This window comes from Pseudochaenichthys georgianus, unplaced genomic scaffold (assembly GCF_902827115.2).
Source record: "Pseudochaenichthys georgianus unplaced genomic scaffold, fPseGeo1.2 scaffold_618_arrow_ctg1, whole genome shotgun sequence".
In the NCBI taxonomy this organism is placed as follows: domain Eukaryota; kingdom Metazoa; phylum Chordata; class Actinopteri; order Perciformes; family Channichthyidae; genus Pseudochaenichthys; species Pseudochaenichthys georgianus.
The window spans coordinates 15,192-32,431 of NW_027263176.1; the positions used below are offsets into that span (position 1 = coordinate 15,192).

Consider the following 17,240-nt stretch of genomic DNA (forward strand, 5'->3'; position numbering starts at 1 on the left):
TTTGGATCAGTTTGACAAGTCACTGCCCCCTCATTCTGTCGCACCGGCACGTGGATCACCTTTTCGCCTCTGCTGCAGAGTGTTACATGTTTAGTTTAAGACGGAGAGGCGTCCTGCTCTGTGAGGCCTGTGCAGCAGTGCTCTCCTGCCACCTTGTGGTCAAGTGTAGTAACCGTCTGACAGTGAGAGGGCACAGTGATGCACTGACTCGGTGGTGTCAAGTAACTAAGTAGATGTACTCTAGTACTGTTCTTCAGTACAATTTTGAGGGATTTGTACTTGAGTATTTTCATTTTGTGCTACTTTGTACTTCTACTCCATTACAATTCAGAGGTATATTTTGTACTTTTACTCATATTTATGTAATACATTTAGTTAGACCTGGATTCAATTCATGTGCTACCCAGCAGTAAATAAAGTACTATAAAAACCTTCACCAGCTTTGATAAAACTTTAATGATTAATAATTATTAAACATATCATTTATATTATTCTGAAATGGACCAATCTGCACAATGACTACTTTTACTTTTGGTACTTTAAGTATATTTTGATGCTAATACTTTTCTACTTTTACTTGAGTAACCTTTTGATTGCAGGACTTTTACTATAATAGAGTATATTTCTACACTCTGGTACTTCTACTTTTACTTAAGTACAAGAACTGAGTAATAACATTAGGGTATGAATGATTTGAAAGTGATGTTGGCTCCAAAGTATGGAGTCCAATGTAAAGTTATCATAATGTCCAAGTGTTGGGCAAGGCCCCACATTGCCCCATGTCTATGGTGTTGAAGGGAGAAAGTGTCTCTGTTTGCCCCTCCGACAACAACAACAACAACAACAACAACAACAACAACAAAACTTGACATCCACAGGTGTCTTTCAGCATATCTGGAGAAAAACGACATTCTGTTCTGTTCTAAAGATTTTGGGTCTGAAAAAGTATTAAATATTAGAAACCAATCTTTAAACCCACCAAATTAAATATTTTTGATTTGTATAATGCAACCTCCTCCTCCCATCCCAAATACACTGCCAGTTAAACAACCGGGGGGGGGGGGGGGGGGGGGGGAATAGTGGAGCCCACATATTTCAGTTGTCCCTGTTGGAGTGTGTTTGAGTGACTTCTGCCTCACTATCCTGTGGGCTTTGTTGTTTCAGAGCATCATCTTACATCCCATTTAAAGGTTGGCAGATGTCAGGGTCTTCTTATCATTCAATGAGAAAATGTATTCTTAATGTTATTAATCAAATATGTATTGCGTTCATAAATGTGTTAATGTATGAAACACTGCCATTTGTCTGTAATGATCCTAGCGGCACATTTCAGACTCCATCAAAGATTATATTAGATATTGTGTACGTTATGGGCAACTTCCGTCCAACCTTATTGATGCTCAATAAATACAAAATAAAAATGGTATGCATAATGTCTGTTCTGTCTCTTTCTCTTCAGGTAAAGCTGCCTTTCCCTGTCGATCAAATCACAAATCTTCCACGGAACGACTTCCAGATGTTGGTGAAAATGCACAAACTGACCTCGGAGCAGCTGGAGTTCATCCATGACGTGAGGCGGCGGAGTAAGAATCGCATCGCGGCTCAGCGCTGCCGCAAGAGGAAGCTCGACTGCATCATGAACCTGGAGTGTGAGATCAGAAAACTGGTGAGTCATCAGTTTCCACCTCACTGTCACTTCCTGTTATCTGTCCAGCTCATCAAACACCACGTCAATTACGGCAACCGCCACCTGAGCAGAGAGAAGGACATGATGGTGTGATGAAGTACTCTTCACTGATGGGTTCCATTCTCTCAGCTCTCTCACCTGTAGTGTCCTCTGGTGTGTGGGGGTGGGGAATACATGCAAGATGGGAGGGTCGATCATTCATAGAAATACATGTTTTAGAGTAAAGAAGACAGTGAAAGCATTTATGTTGAAGAAAAATACAAAAAGAGGATGAGTAAGTGTTTTCAGTACAGTTTTGAAAGACAACACAAAACTGTTGAATCCTGTTGATAGCTCCAGCGGATCAGAAAACCTTTATAAGAGTAGCTTTGAAAGACAATGACAGAGAAAAGAGAAAAGTCAGATGTCAGTAGGTGTTGGTGGGTTTTTGTTTAGAGGGAAAGCACTTACGAGATATTATTTTGGAGGTTCTGCCCAAAAACTAAAGCACATAAGCTCATGCTAATAGGCTTGTTCCTGAATGAACTAAACCCTATTGTACACATCCCAACTGTGTGTGTGTGCAGGTGTGTGAGAAGGGGAAGCTGCTGACGGAGAGGAACCAGCTGAAGGCGTGTATGGGGGAGCTGTGGGAGAACTTCTCCTGCCTGTCCCAGGAGGTGTGCCGCGACGTGCAGCTGAGCCCCGAGCAGGTCCAGTCTCTCAACCACTACTGCCCCGTGCTGCGGCCCGCCAACTCCACCGACACCCCCCCCAACACCACCAGCATCGACCTCACCACCCACTCTGGCTCTGCCACGCCGGAGCCCAGCTTCCACGGATCGCCCGGGGCTGCAGATAGCGAGCCCGACTCGGTGGTCAGAAACGGGCCGGACAGAGAAACAGACAGCCAGGACGCTGGCCTGTACGATGAGTCAGAGCTGGTCAAATCCAACCAGGCGGTAACGGTGGATTTCTGCCAGGAAATGACTGACAAATGTACAACTGATGAGCAGCCGAGGAAGGACTGCGCTAATTAGTGGTGGTTCTCCGTGTTGTTGACTTTGATGTTTTTTTTATTATTTAATTTCACTCTTCTGACAAACCCACTCTCAGGGTTGCTGAGACAGTCAGCCTCTGCCAGTGTTCACTGAAAAACAAGCTTTGTTTGTATTTATGTATTTTTGTGCTGTTTTCTTTTCTTTTTTTTTGAACGGTTGACACTAAAGTTGTCTTAACAGCAGCAATACTGTTCTCCAGGTGTTCTCCTCGTCCCACGACAGAGTGGGAACTTCTCACCAAACATTACCATGGTGCTATCCTCGCCCAACAGCAACCTCTACAGTGGGGACTCGCCCCCCCACATGTCACTCATCACAAGTCAAAGTGGAACCTCATCGGACCTAAACAGCAGCTCTCTGTGTCTCTCTGTTCCTGTCTTCCTCTTTCTCTGTCTCCCACTCTGTCTATCAATGTTCTCTACCTCTTTCTGTCTCACTTTTCTTTCTCTCTGTCTGTCTGTGGTTCGTCTCTCACTATATCTCAGTGGCTCTTTTTGTCACAGCAATTCAAACTCAGGAAAAAAAGAATCCTCTGAATGTTCAACCTAATTCATGAAAAAATGAGAATGCAGCGTCTGTACACGGGGAGTTAAGATGCAGTTGACTTTTTAAAATGTTCATATGCAAATATGTCTTCGAGCGTCTGGCATTTGTAATTCTGTACAGGAGAACTGTGTGCAGGCTGTAACCGAAAACATTCCTCCTTTGCCTTCCTCAGCACTGAATTTAAAGGACAAGGTTTTTTGCAGGCGGTTAGGTGGCCATTTTTATTTCCCACTCATCAGCAATACCATTGTATTTGAATGTTGTAACGGTGACTTTCAAGCGCTTGTTTGGCAGAAATGTACATAGTATGGAGCATGACGACTGTAACAGTGATTTTGTACTGGTAGAGGCTTAGACGTTTCTTTTTCACGGGGTTATATCAAGCACCTTTTGCTAAGGGGAAATCTTTGCTTTGCTGTTTCCTGTCCTGCCTAACGAATGCTCCCTATCAAGGTGAGCGTTCCTATACTCAGGAAATCAGCTCCACATGAAGACACACACATGCAGTACATACAGACAGTCAAAACACATGTACAATTTTTAGCCCCATGCATGTATAAAAGTTAGACATTCAAGTTGTGTTTTACGCGAGGCTCTTCCCCCTTTTCCTCTTTAAATGTGAAAAAAGAGTTCTGCCTTGTGTTGTTTGGAGGACATTTTATTATCAGTATTCTAAGATGATCTTTGTGTACACTCTCGCAGACGTGTTTTGGGTTTATTCGATATTGCCGTTAGATGTTAGGAGACAGCAAAAAGTGCAGCCAACAAATAAGTGACAGATACTTAAAAAAAATCGAATTGATCCTGAGAAAGAGAAAAATATTGACTTCAGTCAGGCACTTTGTTTTGGCTCCAAGCACTCAGAGCCATTTAGCACTTCAATAAGGTCTTTGTCTTTGTTTCAGACCTCCTCAAAGTCTCAGACTGGAGCACTTAAACTTCAAGAAGAAACATCTTGTTTATATAAATATACAATAAAAATATCTTTATGAAGAAAATGTATCCGAAAGCTAAAAAGAAGCTAATGTTTTAGACCTTATATTTGTATTTCTTTAGGAATTGAATAAGCTAATTCAAATTGTATTCTACGTGGAAGCAGTGTGTTGATTGAGTAACAATCATATAAGATAGTAACACGTTTGCCCTAATTGTGCATTTGTTTGACCATCCTCATTTGTGATGTGCATGCATGCTGCCTAGCTTTAGGCCTAGTTAGTTTGTCTTCTTCTGTTTACCTTCTCTGAAGCAGTCTGCTTTTAAACTGATATCTTTTTGAAATGTCTATGTGTACAAAGGCAGAAAGAGTTGATATTAACCCGAACTAGAGGAGGCTTTCAGGGCCGTACTCTAGCACAAGGTTGAATTCAATGGTATTTCAAAATGTATTCATTGCTCTTTAAAGCCCCAATCCAAAGAGACTATCCCTGAGTTAACTGGAGCTAATGTAGCTTGTCGTGAAGCTAATGTTTCATTAGCTTCACGACATCAATGTAATCTCTCATTGAGTAATTCGGAGAGATGTTTTACTATCCTTACTCTAAAGAATATTCCCTTCGATCATTTTCTACTTAAACTGACTTTGTAGTAGTTATTAGATTTAAATCTTATAGCCATGTATGGCAGGTCAAACTAAGATGCTAGCTAGCTGCTACCAGGATAGCCTGTAGCAGCTAGCTACACCACCTACTCCCCCATCCAACTCAGGGTGATTTTTTCTTACTTGAAATAAATCGAGAAACTGTTTTTATAGTAATCCCTGCAAAATATTTTTTTTTTTGGCCAAACAGGTCTGGGATTTGGGCTTTAAAATGTGAATGAAAGGTTTAAAAGTTCTCCCCCTGATTTTAAACAATTATAGATGTATAAGAAATGTCTCAGGTGAGACTGTTTTTATACAGCCAAACAATTAAGTGTATTTTATAAAACCGTCTTTGATTTCTTAAAAGGCAGATACAAAGACCCAAACACACACACACTCATACACAGCAGTAGAGGACCTTCATCCGCTGGTGTGTTTTCTTTGTGTTTGTTCAGCCCTTTATCAAATGTGTGCTCTTCTTCATTCTTTGATGCATATTTACTGCAGCAAAGCAGTATCTACTCTCTACCCACACAGATTGTACCGGGTTCCAGGCAGAAAGCTAAACATTACAGATGCTTATTTTTCTGCAAACATTTTGCAACTCGCTTTGTATTCATGTACTTCTTCATCTGCCTAATCTTAAATTGAGGAGGCCCGGTGTTGCATTTGCGAGCATCGACTCTGACTTTATGTCTCTGTGTGGAGAAAATTAATTTGTGAAGTTTGTGTTGTAGCAAAACTATTGTAACAAAGGCCCCTGGGTGTCTCCTCACACATTAATAATACAACAACGATCACATCCTTTTGTTTGCATATCAGAACTTCTACCTATTGAATGTTGATAATTCAACTTAGCAAACCGTAGAATCCCGTGGAGCTCGGTGATTCACTGCTCGGTCAAAGTGCAGTAACAGGCATCCTCTGCAACATGTCAACTCTTGTTTAAAGGGTCCATTAAGTTACAAAAACAAATGATCACTTACTGTATGTCTTGTAGACACTGGTCACGCAGATAGATCTGGTTTTATTGGTTCATGTTTTGGGATATCTGTCTCTTTACATTCTGCCTTTGTGGTGCTCACACCACTGAAGGAAGTACTCTCCTGTTGCTCTGAATGCTGTGAACAGTATTTTTTCAGAGAATGCCAAAACGTTGGTGAATAAAACCATAACTATAGGCCTTGCTAGTTACTGATAGATGTGAGTGACAAAATGTTTCTTGTGCCACGCATTTAACCCGCTCTCACATCACTCTGACGCAGATTTTCTTTTTTACTTTAGTACTTACTTTTTCAAATCAAATGAATGCCCCTTTTAAATGATTTGTTAAAATGACTTAAAGCTGCATCAACTCATTTCTAACCTTCACAACGAGCAAAGAAAGCAACATTATGATTCATTTGGAGTTGTGTGCATGTCACCAAATGAATGGAGTTGATATGATGTACCCTCTTTTAGCTCATTGTTCCTGATCTCCACCAGTTCACGAGAGTTCACCAGCTAACTGACTTTGTATCCGAGCCAGCAGAATGGGCTGTGTGGAAAACCAAGAATAATAAGTGAAAAGAGGCTGAAATATTCAGTGGAGATGAAGGGAAAGTAGAGTTGGTGATCATATCTTTGCTAAATGTTTAGCAACCTCATACACAATGTTCTTTTGATCAATTTTTCATATAAAAAATATTGGTGCAGCTTTAAAATGATATAATAATAATAAGCTTGAACAACTCAAATAAATCTCAGAATTTGATACTTATGGAATCCTCCAGGTTCAATTGTTGTTTATGTATATTACAGCTAAGTGGCTCCAACTGCTCCTACCTTGTTGCTGTGTATTTGTCTTGTTTAATTGAACTTTTGTGTTGCTGCTTCTCTGAAACAAACACTGGCTTTTCTACTCCAAAGGTTGTTCGATCAAATAATATGAACAAAAACATGCCTTTCTCACAGATTGCTCAACTTTTCTTGAAAAAACAACAAAACAAATCTGGTATCCTGGTTGAATGCGCAGGCTGAGATCATTGAGTAAAATATACAAATGCAAAATGTTTACAATTGCCATGCAAAAATGGCTCGGTTTAATTGGACTGGTCCTTGGTGTCGTGGAAAGAGACAAAGTTTCCTCACTTGTCTTTATTCCAACTTGTGGGATGGCTCAGCATTACATGGATACAAGTGCACCTCCGATATTTGCCTTAGAACTTGCAGAGGCCATAGTTCACATTCAAGTGAAGTGAGTGTATGCAGGGGCCCGGCCCCCATCCCTGAGTCACCAGTGCAGACTTCCTCACACTTATCTACCTGTGAAATCCTTCATACCTCTCATAACTGGTCAATGACTGTATCAGCAAACCGCATCAGGTGTTTTTCTACATGCTTTTTACACAGATTATATGGATTCTTGTATTAGTAGATTTTGGTGCATCATTTTTTATGTAATAGCTCTTAAGCTTGTAGTTCAAGTTGTTTTTTTGTTTTCATTTTTCTAGATGACTGTTTTGTGTTAATAATTGTCAATTTGAAATAGCTGTTATTTCTCACTCTACTAAGAGTTCTTACCTTTATCATTTTGAAATGCTACATGACCCTAATTAATTAAAATGACTTAAAAACCATTGTAAATATGGTATTGTGCAAACCCCATTTTCATTCATTTCAATTGCTTGTGTTATATAAATGACTCTTTTGTCTAGACACCATTTCTCTTTATGAAATAAAGAAACATGCATATCATGATTTGTGTTTTGTGGGTGGTTTTGGAAAAATGAGACCAAACGTTGGTCAGTATTAAACATGCATGAATTGATCTGACACACGGTGTACAATTAGCATTCATCTGGAGTTGTGTTTCTGCACACGTAATGTTAGTTCTTCTTCCTATGGAAGCCCATTCTACGGTGGTTGACAGGAGCAAGTGCGTTACATCGGCCCAAAACAATTCCACTAGAAGAAACATGCTGCGGTTTCAAAAACACTGTAAATATCAAAACACAAATGTTCCAAAACACATACAAATGATGAAACATCTTCCCCAAGGTGACAACACATGCTGCATTTAGAAAACATTCACCGACTTCACGAAACATTGTTTACTTAAAGCGCTGCATAAACAAAATGCTTCAAGAGGCACAACAGAAACCAGGGGACACTAAAAAGTGACGCACACAGCTGGGACCGGAGTTGGCCAACTGGCAGAGCTGGTCTGTTTCAGAACTGTCAGAGTTTGTCAGTGCAGTTGAAATGTCTAGGTTGGTGAAGATGTCTCTTTATTTGCATGTTTCGGCACATTATAGTAGTATTACTCATACTGTTTCAATCACATTAGTATGCATGAAAAGTGACAGATGGGCCCGCCCCCAATTATGCTAATGAGCTAAGTCCCGCCTGCCGTTGTTCGAGATCCTTTGATGTGAGGGGTACAATTATGCTATTGAGTTAAGTCCCGCCTGCCGTTGTTCGAGATCCTTTGGTGTGAGGGGTACAATTATGCTATTGAGTTAAGTCCCGCCTCCCTTTGTTCGCGATCCTTTGATGTGAGGGTTGAGGTGTTATAACAGGTAGGTGTGAAATGCCCCCCTGTGTAGCGCCTTTGTTGTCTAATCCTTTGATGTGAGGGTTGAGGTGTTATAACAGGTAGGTGTGATTTCACACCGGTGTGTTATAAGCCTCTGATGTTAATCTAGGTGTTGATTAAGGCAGTCTCTTTGAAGTTATGCGTGAGACTGTCTGGCCCCTGTCCCCTCATAGCCCTTTGTTGTCTAATCTAATTAGCCTTTGATGTATGTCCTTTGATGTGAGGGTTGACGTGTTATAACAGGCAGGTGTGATTTCACACCGGTGTGATATAAGCCTCTGATGTTAATCTAGGTGTCTCTTTGAAGTTATGCGTGAGACTGTCTAGCCCCCGCCCCCTCACAGCCCCGGCCTCTCCCCCTTTCTCCACCCCTTCCTGTCACACGATATGAGGCCAGAAGATAGTGGGGGGTGGAATTAGGTGAAAAAAGAAATCCATGCAGACTAAATAAAAAGCCAGTCATTTCCACTCATCAAGTCACCTTTCAAAAAAAGAAAAATGGGCAAGAGACGCATCAATATGGGTTTAATCAGCGAGACGCCTGTGACAACTTACCGCCATCCGTCCGGAGCACGAAGTGAGAAGAGTCCTGACAAGCACCGCCTGGGAAAGTAAAAGCGGACCATCGGGCGATGGTATTACCGCGCAAGCCGTTTGGTGACGCTGGGGAAGGACCCCTCTGATTATTTTGTTTTGGAGTATTTCAACTCTACATGTGGGGTTTTTCAAACTTCCTTGCGGGTGCCTCTGACTGCCTGGCTGAAAATTATTGATGAAAAATCTACAAAGCTTAAATAACATTTTAAACAGAGTCAGACATCTATGGATATTATACTGGTGAAAAAGACTCTCACTTTTGCAGATGACTCCCCCCACTAAACATAACAAGTCCCACCCCCACACCAGATCATTTAAAAGTAAGGACCCCTCAAAGACATTCGTTGAACACTAACCATGGATCTGAGAAAAAACAACGTCGACAATCTACACACTTTTTGTGTAAATCGCAGTTACTGGCAAGATACTTTTAGACACACGTTGAGGTATGCAAAACCTTAAAACTAGAAAATGAAGTACATTGTCTGATTAGATTTTTTCTTAAAGACTGTTTCTCTACAAGGCAAGTTTGTGATTTTAACACTTTTTACGGACACTGCAGATTTGTGTGTAATTCTCTCACAAAGGAACTGTAAGATACACTTTTTATGTATGCAAAACCTTAAACATTTCTTAAAATAAAATACTTTATCTGAATACATTTTCTTTTAAAGGCACTTTTGAAATTATTTATTTATTATTTCAGTGGAACAATCCCGTTTTTGTTAACATCAATGCTTTTTTCTCTTTTCTCGTGTTACTAAGATACTTTTAGACACACTTTCATGTATGCAACACTTAACAACTGCTAGAATATGAAGTACTTTGTAAGGAATTTGGTTTCTTTTAAATGGCCTAGGCAGATTTTGGCTTTTTTCTCTTGCCAAGATACTTTTGGACACACTTTGAGGTATGCAAAACCTTAAAACTAGAAAATGAAGTACATTGTCTGATTAGATTTTTTCTTAAAGACTGTGACTCTTAACACACCATCCCCCCGAGAGCCAGACATACTCATCCCCTTTTCAACGCACCCCTGCAGCAGTTCAGGTGTGAAACCCCCATACAGAATGTCAGTCACTGTGTAAAACTTTCATTTTCATAAAGACTGTGACTCTAAAAGGCAAGTTTGTGATTTTAACACTTATTTTACTGACATTAGGCAGATTTTGGCTTTTTTTTCTCTTGCCAAGATACTTTTAGATACACTTTGAGGTATGCAAAACCTTAAAACTAGAAAATGAAGTACATTGTCTGATTCGAATTTTTCTTAAAGACTGTTTCTCTAAAAGGCAAGTTTGTTATTTTAACACTTTTTACGGACACTCTGATTTGTGTGTAATTCTATCACAAAGGAACTGTAAGATACAGTTTTTATGTATGCAAAACCTTAAACATTTCTGAAAATAAAATACTTTATCTGAATACATTTTCTTTTAAACGCACTTTTGAAATTATTTATTTATTATTTCAGTGGAACAATCCAGTTTTTGTTAACATCAATGCTTTTTTCTCTTTTCTTGTGTTACTAAGATACTTTTAGACAATCTTTGGTGTATGCAACACTTAACAACTGGTAGAATATGAAGTACTTTGTAAGGAATTCGGTTTCTTTTAATGGCCGTTTTCTTTTTTAAACACTTGTTGTTGTTGTCAGTTAAACAAGGGTTGTTTTTTTTCTGATAACCTTACATATTTCTAGTTATTTTCTGCTACCAAGATACTTTAAGATACACTTTGATGTACGCAACACTTAACAAAGGGTATAATATGAAGTACTTTGTAAGGAATTGGGTTTTCTTTAAGGAGTGAAAAACTTTAGAACTGGGTAAAATATTCATTAATTTGTAATTAATTGAGTTTCTTTCTTTTGATTTTCAACATACTATTTGTACCAGAGATGGGGACTCGAGTCTGCGACTCGGACTCGAGTCGCACTTAAGTCGCACACACAGAGACTTCAGACTTGACTTGGACTCGTGACCAAAATACTTCAGACTCGACTTGAACTCATGTGTTGGGACTCGTGAACAATCATTGTGTTTTCTATTTTTGGCATATTAAAGGTGGGGTAGGTACATTTGAGAGAAACCGGCTCGAGATCGCTAGAATTTGAAAATACACAACCGGAGATAATCTGCTAGAGGCTGCTACTTCCTTATAGAGCCCGCCTCCTCCAACACACACGAACGCGCACATGACCAATGAGGGCACGAGATAAATTTGTGCCCAGATGGAAGGCTGACAGGCAGGTAGGCCATCCAGTTATTTTAGCCGGGCTCATTACGCAGACGTGCGCGCCTCTGTTACTACCTCGTAGTAACACAATGGCGACCGGCGGCACACCTGCGGCTGTACCGCTTGTAATTAGGTTCAACTACAAAAACTTCGAACAAAACGCCGGCGGCACCAACAAAAGGAGCGCACACTGCAAAGTCTGCAATATCAAAATCAAGGATCCTGGCGCAACAACGCCGAATTTCATCAGGCACTTGAAAACTCACCCGGAGAGGTCAGTCACATTAACGCATATGGACGGTTAGCAAACATGTTTAGCTCAGCATCAGCTATGTAATGTTAACTTAGCTTGCTACTAGCTTTGTATTTGTGATACTGATTTCTGATTCTGAAGTATTTTGCTTATAAGTTGTTTGCATTTAGCTAAAGTGTGATGTTTTCCTCATATTGCATTGCAATAGCCTGTTTAAAGTGATCATATAACAAACAACTAATCAGTACTGATACTGTATGCTAATAGATATAGGAGTGATAATAACACAGTAAATGCTTTGAATTTCTTAGATATAGCTGTGCAGTATTCTTAACAGACTGGATAGCAGCAGACAATAGAAGGCTTATTACAACCAGAAGAGTCATGAGACTTTTATTTATTTTTTAGAGACTTGAGACTTGACTTGGACTCGTGACCAAAGACTTGAGACTTGATCAAGTCTCACCCCACAAAGACTTGAGACTTGACTTGGACTCGTGACCAAAGACTTGAGACTTGACTTGGACTTGCAAAAAAAGACTTGTGAACATCTCTGATTTGTACACAATGACTTTTCCATATTTCTGATAAACTATACTTTTGACTTTTTCCGTAAAATCTTTACAAACTATTACTTATTCTTACATTTGACCTATTGCTGCTTGTTTGGAAATGATAGATGAAAAAGCTACAACGCTTAAAGAACTTTTTTTAAAACTCTCAATTCTACAGATGACTCCCCCCATTCAACGCAATAAGTCCCACCCTCCACTCAGCAAATCATCTAAAACTAAGGACCCCACTAAGACGACCGTTGAAAACTAGCCATGGATCTGAGAAAAACCAAGTCTCCCCCCCCCCCGCGAGTTGCAGCCAGGAGCAGACTCCTGGACTACCATCATCACTACCATTTTGGACACCCGAATCATGCAGTACTACTGCTGCTGATGTTACTCCTGGGGCCAAGACGTCTCTGTTTATGGACACAGTGAAATCGGAGAAGGTTCATATTCTGGAGAGGGTGTTGTATCGGTACAGAGAAGAAATATGTAATGGATGCCGAGTCAGTCACCCCGGCCAGAGGCAACACGATTGTCTGAATGATATGCCCGATTTTTTCTTCAGAAACAATTACAACGCGTTAATGAAAAGACTTTGGCTCGCCGACTTCATTACTGTGATTGACCAGAGTCTTATTGATAAAGGCATCTGCGAGGATGAACGGAGGATCCGACACGCTTCGGAGGCTTTTCTGCACAAGCTCAAAAACTGCAGACGCCTCAAGGAGAGACTTGAAAATATCCTTACCGAGTTGTATGGAGAAGAAGAAGACTAATAACCAGCCGGGGGATTTTTCTTCCCGATACTTTGACTTTTAGTAAAAGTAAAATAAAAAAGGGAAACTATTATGTAAAACGCTCTGTATATATTGATCAGAATGTAGTCAATACCCTTTTAATAAGTGTGGTGATGAGGACGATTGAAAACAGAATGAGTAGTGACCCCCGTGTAAACAGAATGGCTGAAGTTTGTAAATTGGAAGACATTTTGGATATCGTTCGTTCTGACAGTACTATTCCGGGTCATTGGGAAACGATTAGGGATGTAATGATATACCGAATATCGCGGTAAATAAACGTTCCAATACCGTCGTGAGACTGACAAAATCTACCGCGATTTTAAAAAATATTATTTTTTTTTAAACTTTTTTTTGTTTTAAACCTTTATTTAACCAGGTGGTCCCATTGAGATCATCGATCTCGTTTTCAAGAGAGACCTGTCCAACATGGCAGCAAGTAGGTTACAACATGAACATAAAACAACAGAACACAAAAGGACATCGTATTTACAGTGCTACATGTACACACCTAGAGACATTGACAAGTACCAACAGTATATTTATATCTCGCCCTGTCAATAAGCCTCACCTTCTTGGCAAAAACTGTATTGTTTTTGAAGTGGTGGAGAGACAATGCACAGTTTGACCCACTGCTGTCACCCATGGCCAAAGCATATCTCTCCGTCCCACTGAGGTGGCGTTGGACTTTTTCGCTGGCCGTCATTTTGACAGACAGGATCGTAAAATGTCCGTCATAATCCCTTATTACCCGTCAAGTCTGAACTGTTCACAAGAGAGCACGCTCGTGAACTGTCAACGGGGGGGGGGGGTTTATGCCGTGTGTGCATGCACCTTGCGGGAGCGCGCACAGCGTAAAGCAAAACCTCTCAGACTTGTATTGATCTGTACGGCAAAGTACGGTTTGGAAACTATATCATTTCCTTTTGGAGGGCATGCATAACACGGCATAACACCAGAGCCTCGCTGCGGGGAAACGTTGGCGCTGTTCCGAGTTTGTTCTAATCTGTCAAAATGACAGACTGCTTTCAGATTTTTCCATCATTGTTAAATAAAATATTCGGTTAACGCGACCACTGCTGTCCCAGCAACATCAGTACCAAGCGAGAGAGTCTTTTCCAGTGCAGGGGATATTGTAAATGCACCCAGCTTATAAATACCTGGAAATGTGGACATTCTCATATTCCTAAAAACCTGTCTGATGATGCCGAGTGAGTGACTAGTGAGTTTGAGTTGAGTTACTTGAAAAACTAAAGTGACACTTGATTTATTTTATTGCAGGGTCTGATTATTAAATGTCCTTGTTTATTTGTGAGATGCAGTGGCACAAAGAAAATGCCTACTTTGTTTGGTAGTACTAGTAGGTACAAACACACTGGTTTTCTTGTTCCAGTCTGTTACTGTCACTTTGTTTTTGACACTTTAAAATACTGCTATCCTACTAAAATGCTGTACAAATCAGATTTATTATTTAATAAAGAAACATTTTCCGAGTACATTTTTTTTTAATTGAAAACTAAATTAAAATGTTTTTGTTTTTTTCCTTTATTATTCAATATCGCGATAAATACCGTACCGTGGACTTGTTATCGTGATAGTATCGTACCGTGAGTTTTTGGTATCGTTACATCGCTAGAAACTATTGTAAACGAAACATTTAAAGTGGTCCTGGAATCTTCATTTTCCGAAACATTCTGAAACATTTTCTAAGAAATTAAACAAACATCAAAAGTGTATCAGGTGCTCTCATTGTATGCTCTGTTTGTAGATGTAATGTATCTTTGTGTCAAAAACAGCATACACATGAATATTTTGACTGAAGTGAAAAAACTCCATCATGATATTTCCAGTAAGCTGGGGAATTCTAAGCTGGAGACGGTCCTGGGGATGTTACAATCAGTATAACTATTGATTTTGGGTGTGAAAAAAATAAAATAATTTAAATAGGAAATTTAAAAAAATTATTTAAAAAAATGTTTTTTACATTTAAAAACTGTTGTCTTCATTATAGTAAGGGGAGCGTGTCTGATATGTATTACAGTCCTTCACATGCACTGTTGTCTTCCTTATAACAGAGGTGTATAATGAAGAGGGTAAACAAATTACTGTGTATGCACGCAGTTAAAGATTTAAGACACAGTAATTTATCCACAGTAATTTATCCTATGCATTTTTACAGTTGAACTCCTACCCTCCTTATAAACCAAAATAACAATAGCCCTTAAAGAACTTTTTAAAAAGAGTCAAACAGCGAGGGACATTATACTGGTGAAACTTTTTAAAAAGAGTCACACAGCGAGGGACATTATACTGATGAAGGAAACTCTCAATTCTACAGATGACTCCCCCCACTCAACGCAATAAGTCCCACCCCACTCAGCAAATCATCCCAAACTAAGGACCCCACTAAGACGACCGTTGAAAACTAGCCATGGATCTGAGAAAAACCAAGTCTGATGTAGCCTACCCTTATTATCACCAGGATAACGGATATGGGCTTAATGACTGGATGTTACAAAGTAGGGGAGAGGATGTCCCCGAAGAAGAGCTCTCCTCTATATCATATCCATGTAAGGTCTTTAGGACAAAAGAGGACTATGATAACATGACATATGAAGAATATCTTTCTTTAAAAGATGGTATTATAGATAACCTTTATAGAAACAATATATCTCATACCACTCGCCAAGATCGCAAACGACAATTAGCAGAAAAGAAAAGAAAAAGTAAAGAAAAATGAAGAAAAAGAAAAAGAAAAATGAAAAGGAGAAGAAAAATGAAAAGCAAATGCAGAATGTGAATGAAAAGAAAAGGGACAAAGGACGGAAAACGAAAAAGACAAAAAGAAGGAAGGTGAAAAGAAAAAGGAACAAAGTGAAGAAATTTCAACTAACTATAGAGGATGGTGTTGTGGAGCCATTACCGGATCATAATAATCTTATAGATCATCTACCGCTAACCGACTGCTGCGAATGTGTTGAGCAAATACCAAAAGCAATGGCAGAGCTTTGCTTCAATATAATGAGAGAAAAAGGGCGATACTATGGAATTGCCCAAATTGGCGACAGTGCCAGAACATGTTTTAAAAGACTGTTGGAGGATCTCTATTCTAGTATCGGTTGTCATTACATCGAAGGATACGCCAAAACGTGTGACGACATAGACAAAGCTTTTGAAGACAATTATATGGTACCTGTCCTTTCAGCTAAACAAATCCTATGCCAGGTATTCAACAGACCACAAGAAGCACAAGAAGCCCCAGAAAGGATTACATTCAGAGCTAATAATGGTGAAACCGAAGAAGAAGCAAAGCAGATTATAATCGTGGCGGGTGAAAGGATAGAGAATTTGCATGTGATGTTAATGCATTTATCTGATATAAAAAATGCATTTGTTTACTTCCAAGAGACCCCTAAACATATACTTGGGCAGTGTGAATTGAACGATAAACCGATCACTGTAAATTAAACGTGGAGAGAAGCAGCAGTGCAAATCGTTAAGTCTATTACCTTGTATGCACTACGACATTAACTTGGTAAAATAACACATTTCATTTAATAGTAATAATATTTCAAATGTGTTATTTTAGTACACTCTAGTCAAAGGAGTTAATACTATTACTATATATGAAAGCAAAGATAAAACACATTTTCATTTGTTATGGTTGTTTAATTGAAAAGACAACATTCAACACATTTTCAGAAAAACATATTACATTTTACCAAGTTAATGTCGTAGTGCATACAAGGTAATAGACTTAACGATTTGCACTGCTGCTTCTCTCCGCGTTTCATTGGCAGTGATCGGTTTATCGTTAAATTCACACTGCCCCAGTAGATGTTTAGGGGTCTGCATTTTTTATATCAGATAAATGCATTAACATCACATGCAAATTCTCTATCCTTTCACCCGCCACGATTATAATCTGCTTTGCTTCTTCTTCGGTTTCACCATTATTAGCTCTGAATGTAATCCTTTCTGGGGCTTCTTGTGCTTCTTGTGGTCTGTTGAATACCTGGCATAGGATTTGTTTAGCTGTAAGGACAGGTACCATATAATTGTCTCCAACACCATCAGCATCCTCTATAGTTCAATCAGGAGAGACGTGATGTATGGAATACATGTTTATTATCGGTCACATTATATAAATGAAACATAATGATGACAGTTTATAACAAGTGGATGAAATGTGTTTTGGCGATTAGGCCCAGGTTTTGTAGGACATCATTCGGGAAGGGAAAGAACCGTTTCCGATGAACCCCCCTGGGTCTAGACCTGGTGGTGGTGATAAGTGGTTAGGTCCGGTTGGAAGGGAGAAGGTTGAGCTTGGCCCTGAGTTGGAAGCAGGAGGCGAAGGGGTGGAGGA

General features: G+C 39.5%; 1 protein-coding gene across 1 annotated transcript; it reads left to right on the forward strand.

Moving 5' to 3' along the window:
- Positions 1-1,463: 1,463 nt before the first annotated feature.
- On the forward strand, positions 1,464-7,588 carry LOC117443519 (transcription regulator protein BACH2-like). Its single transcript, XM_034079445.1, has 2 exons — positions 1,464-1,666; positions 2,254-7,588. The coding sequence occupies exons 1-2, from the start codon at positions 1,517-1,519 to the stop codon at positions 2,704-2,706; spliced, it is 603 nt and encodes a 200-aa protein (XP_033935336.1). The 5' UTR covers positions 1,464-1,516; the 3' UTR covers positions 2,707-7,588.
- Positions 7,589-17,240: the final 9,652 nt, after the last annotated feature.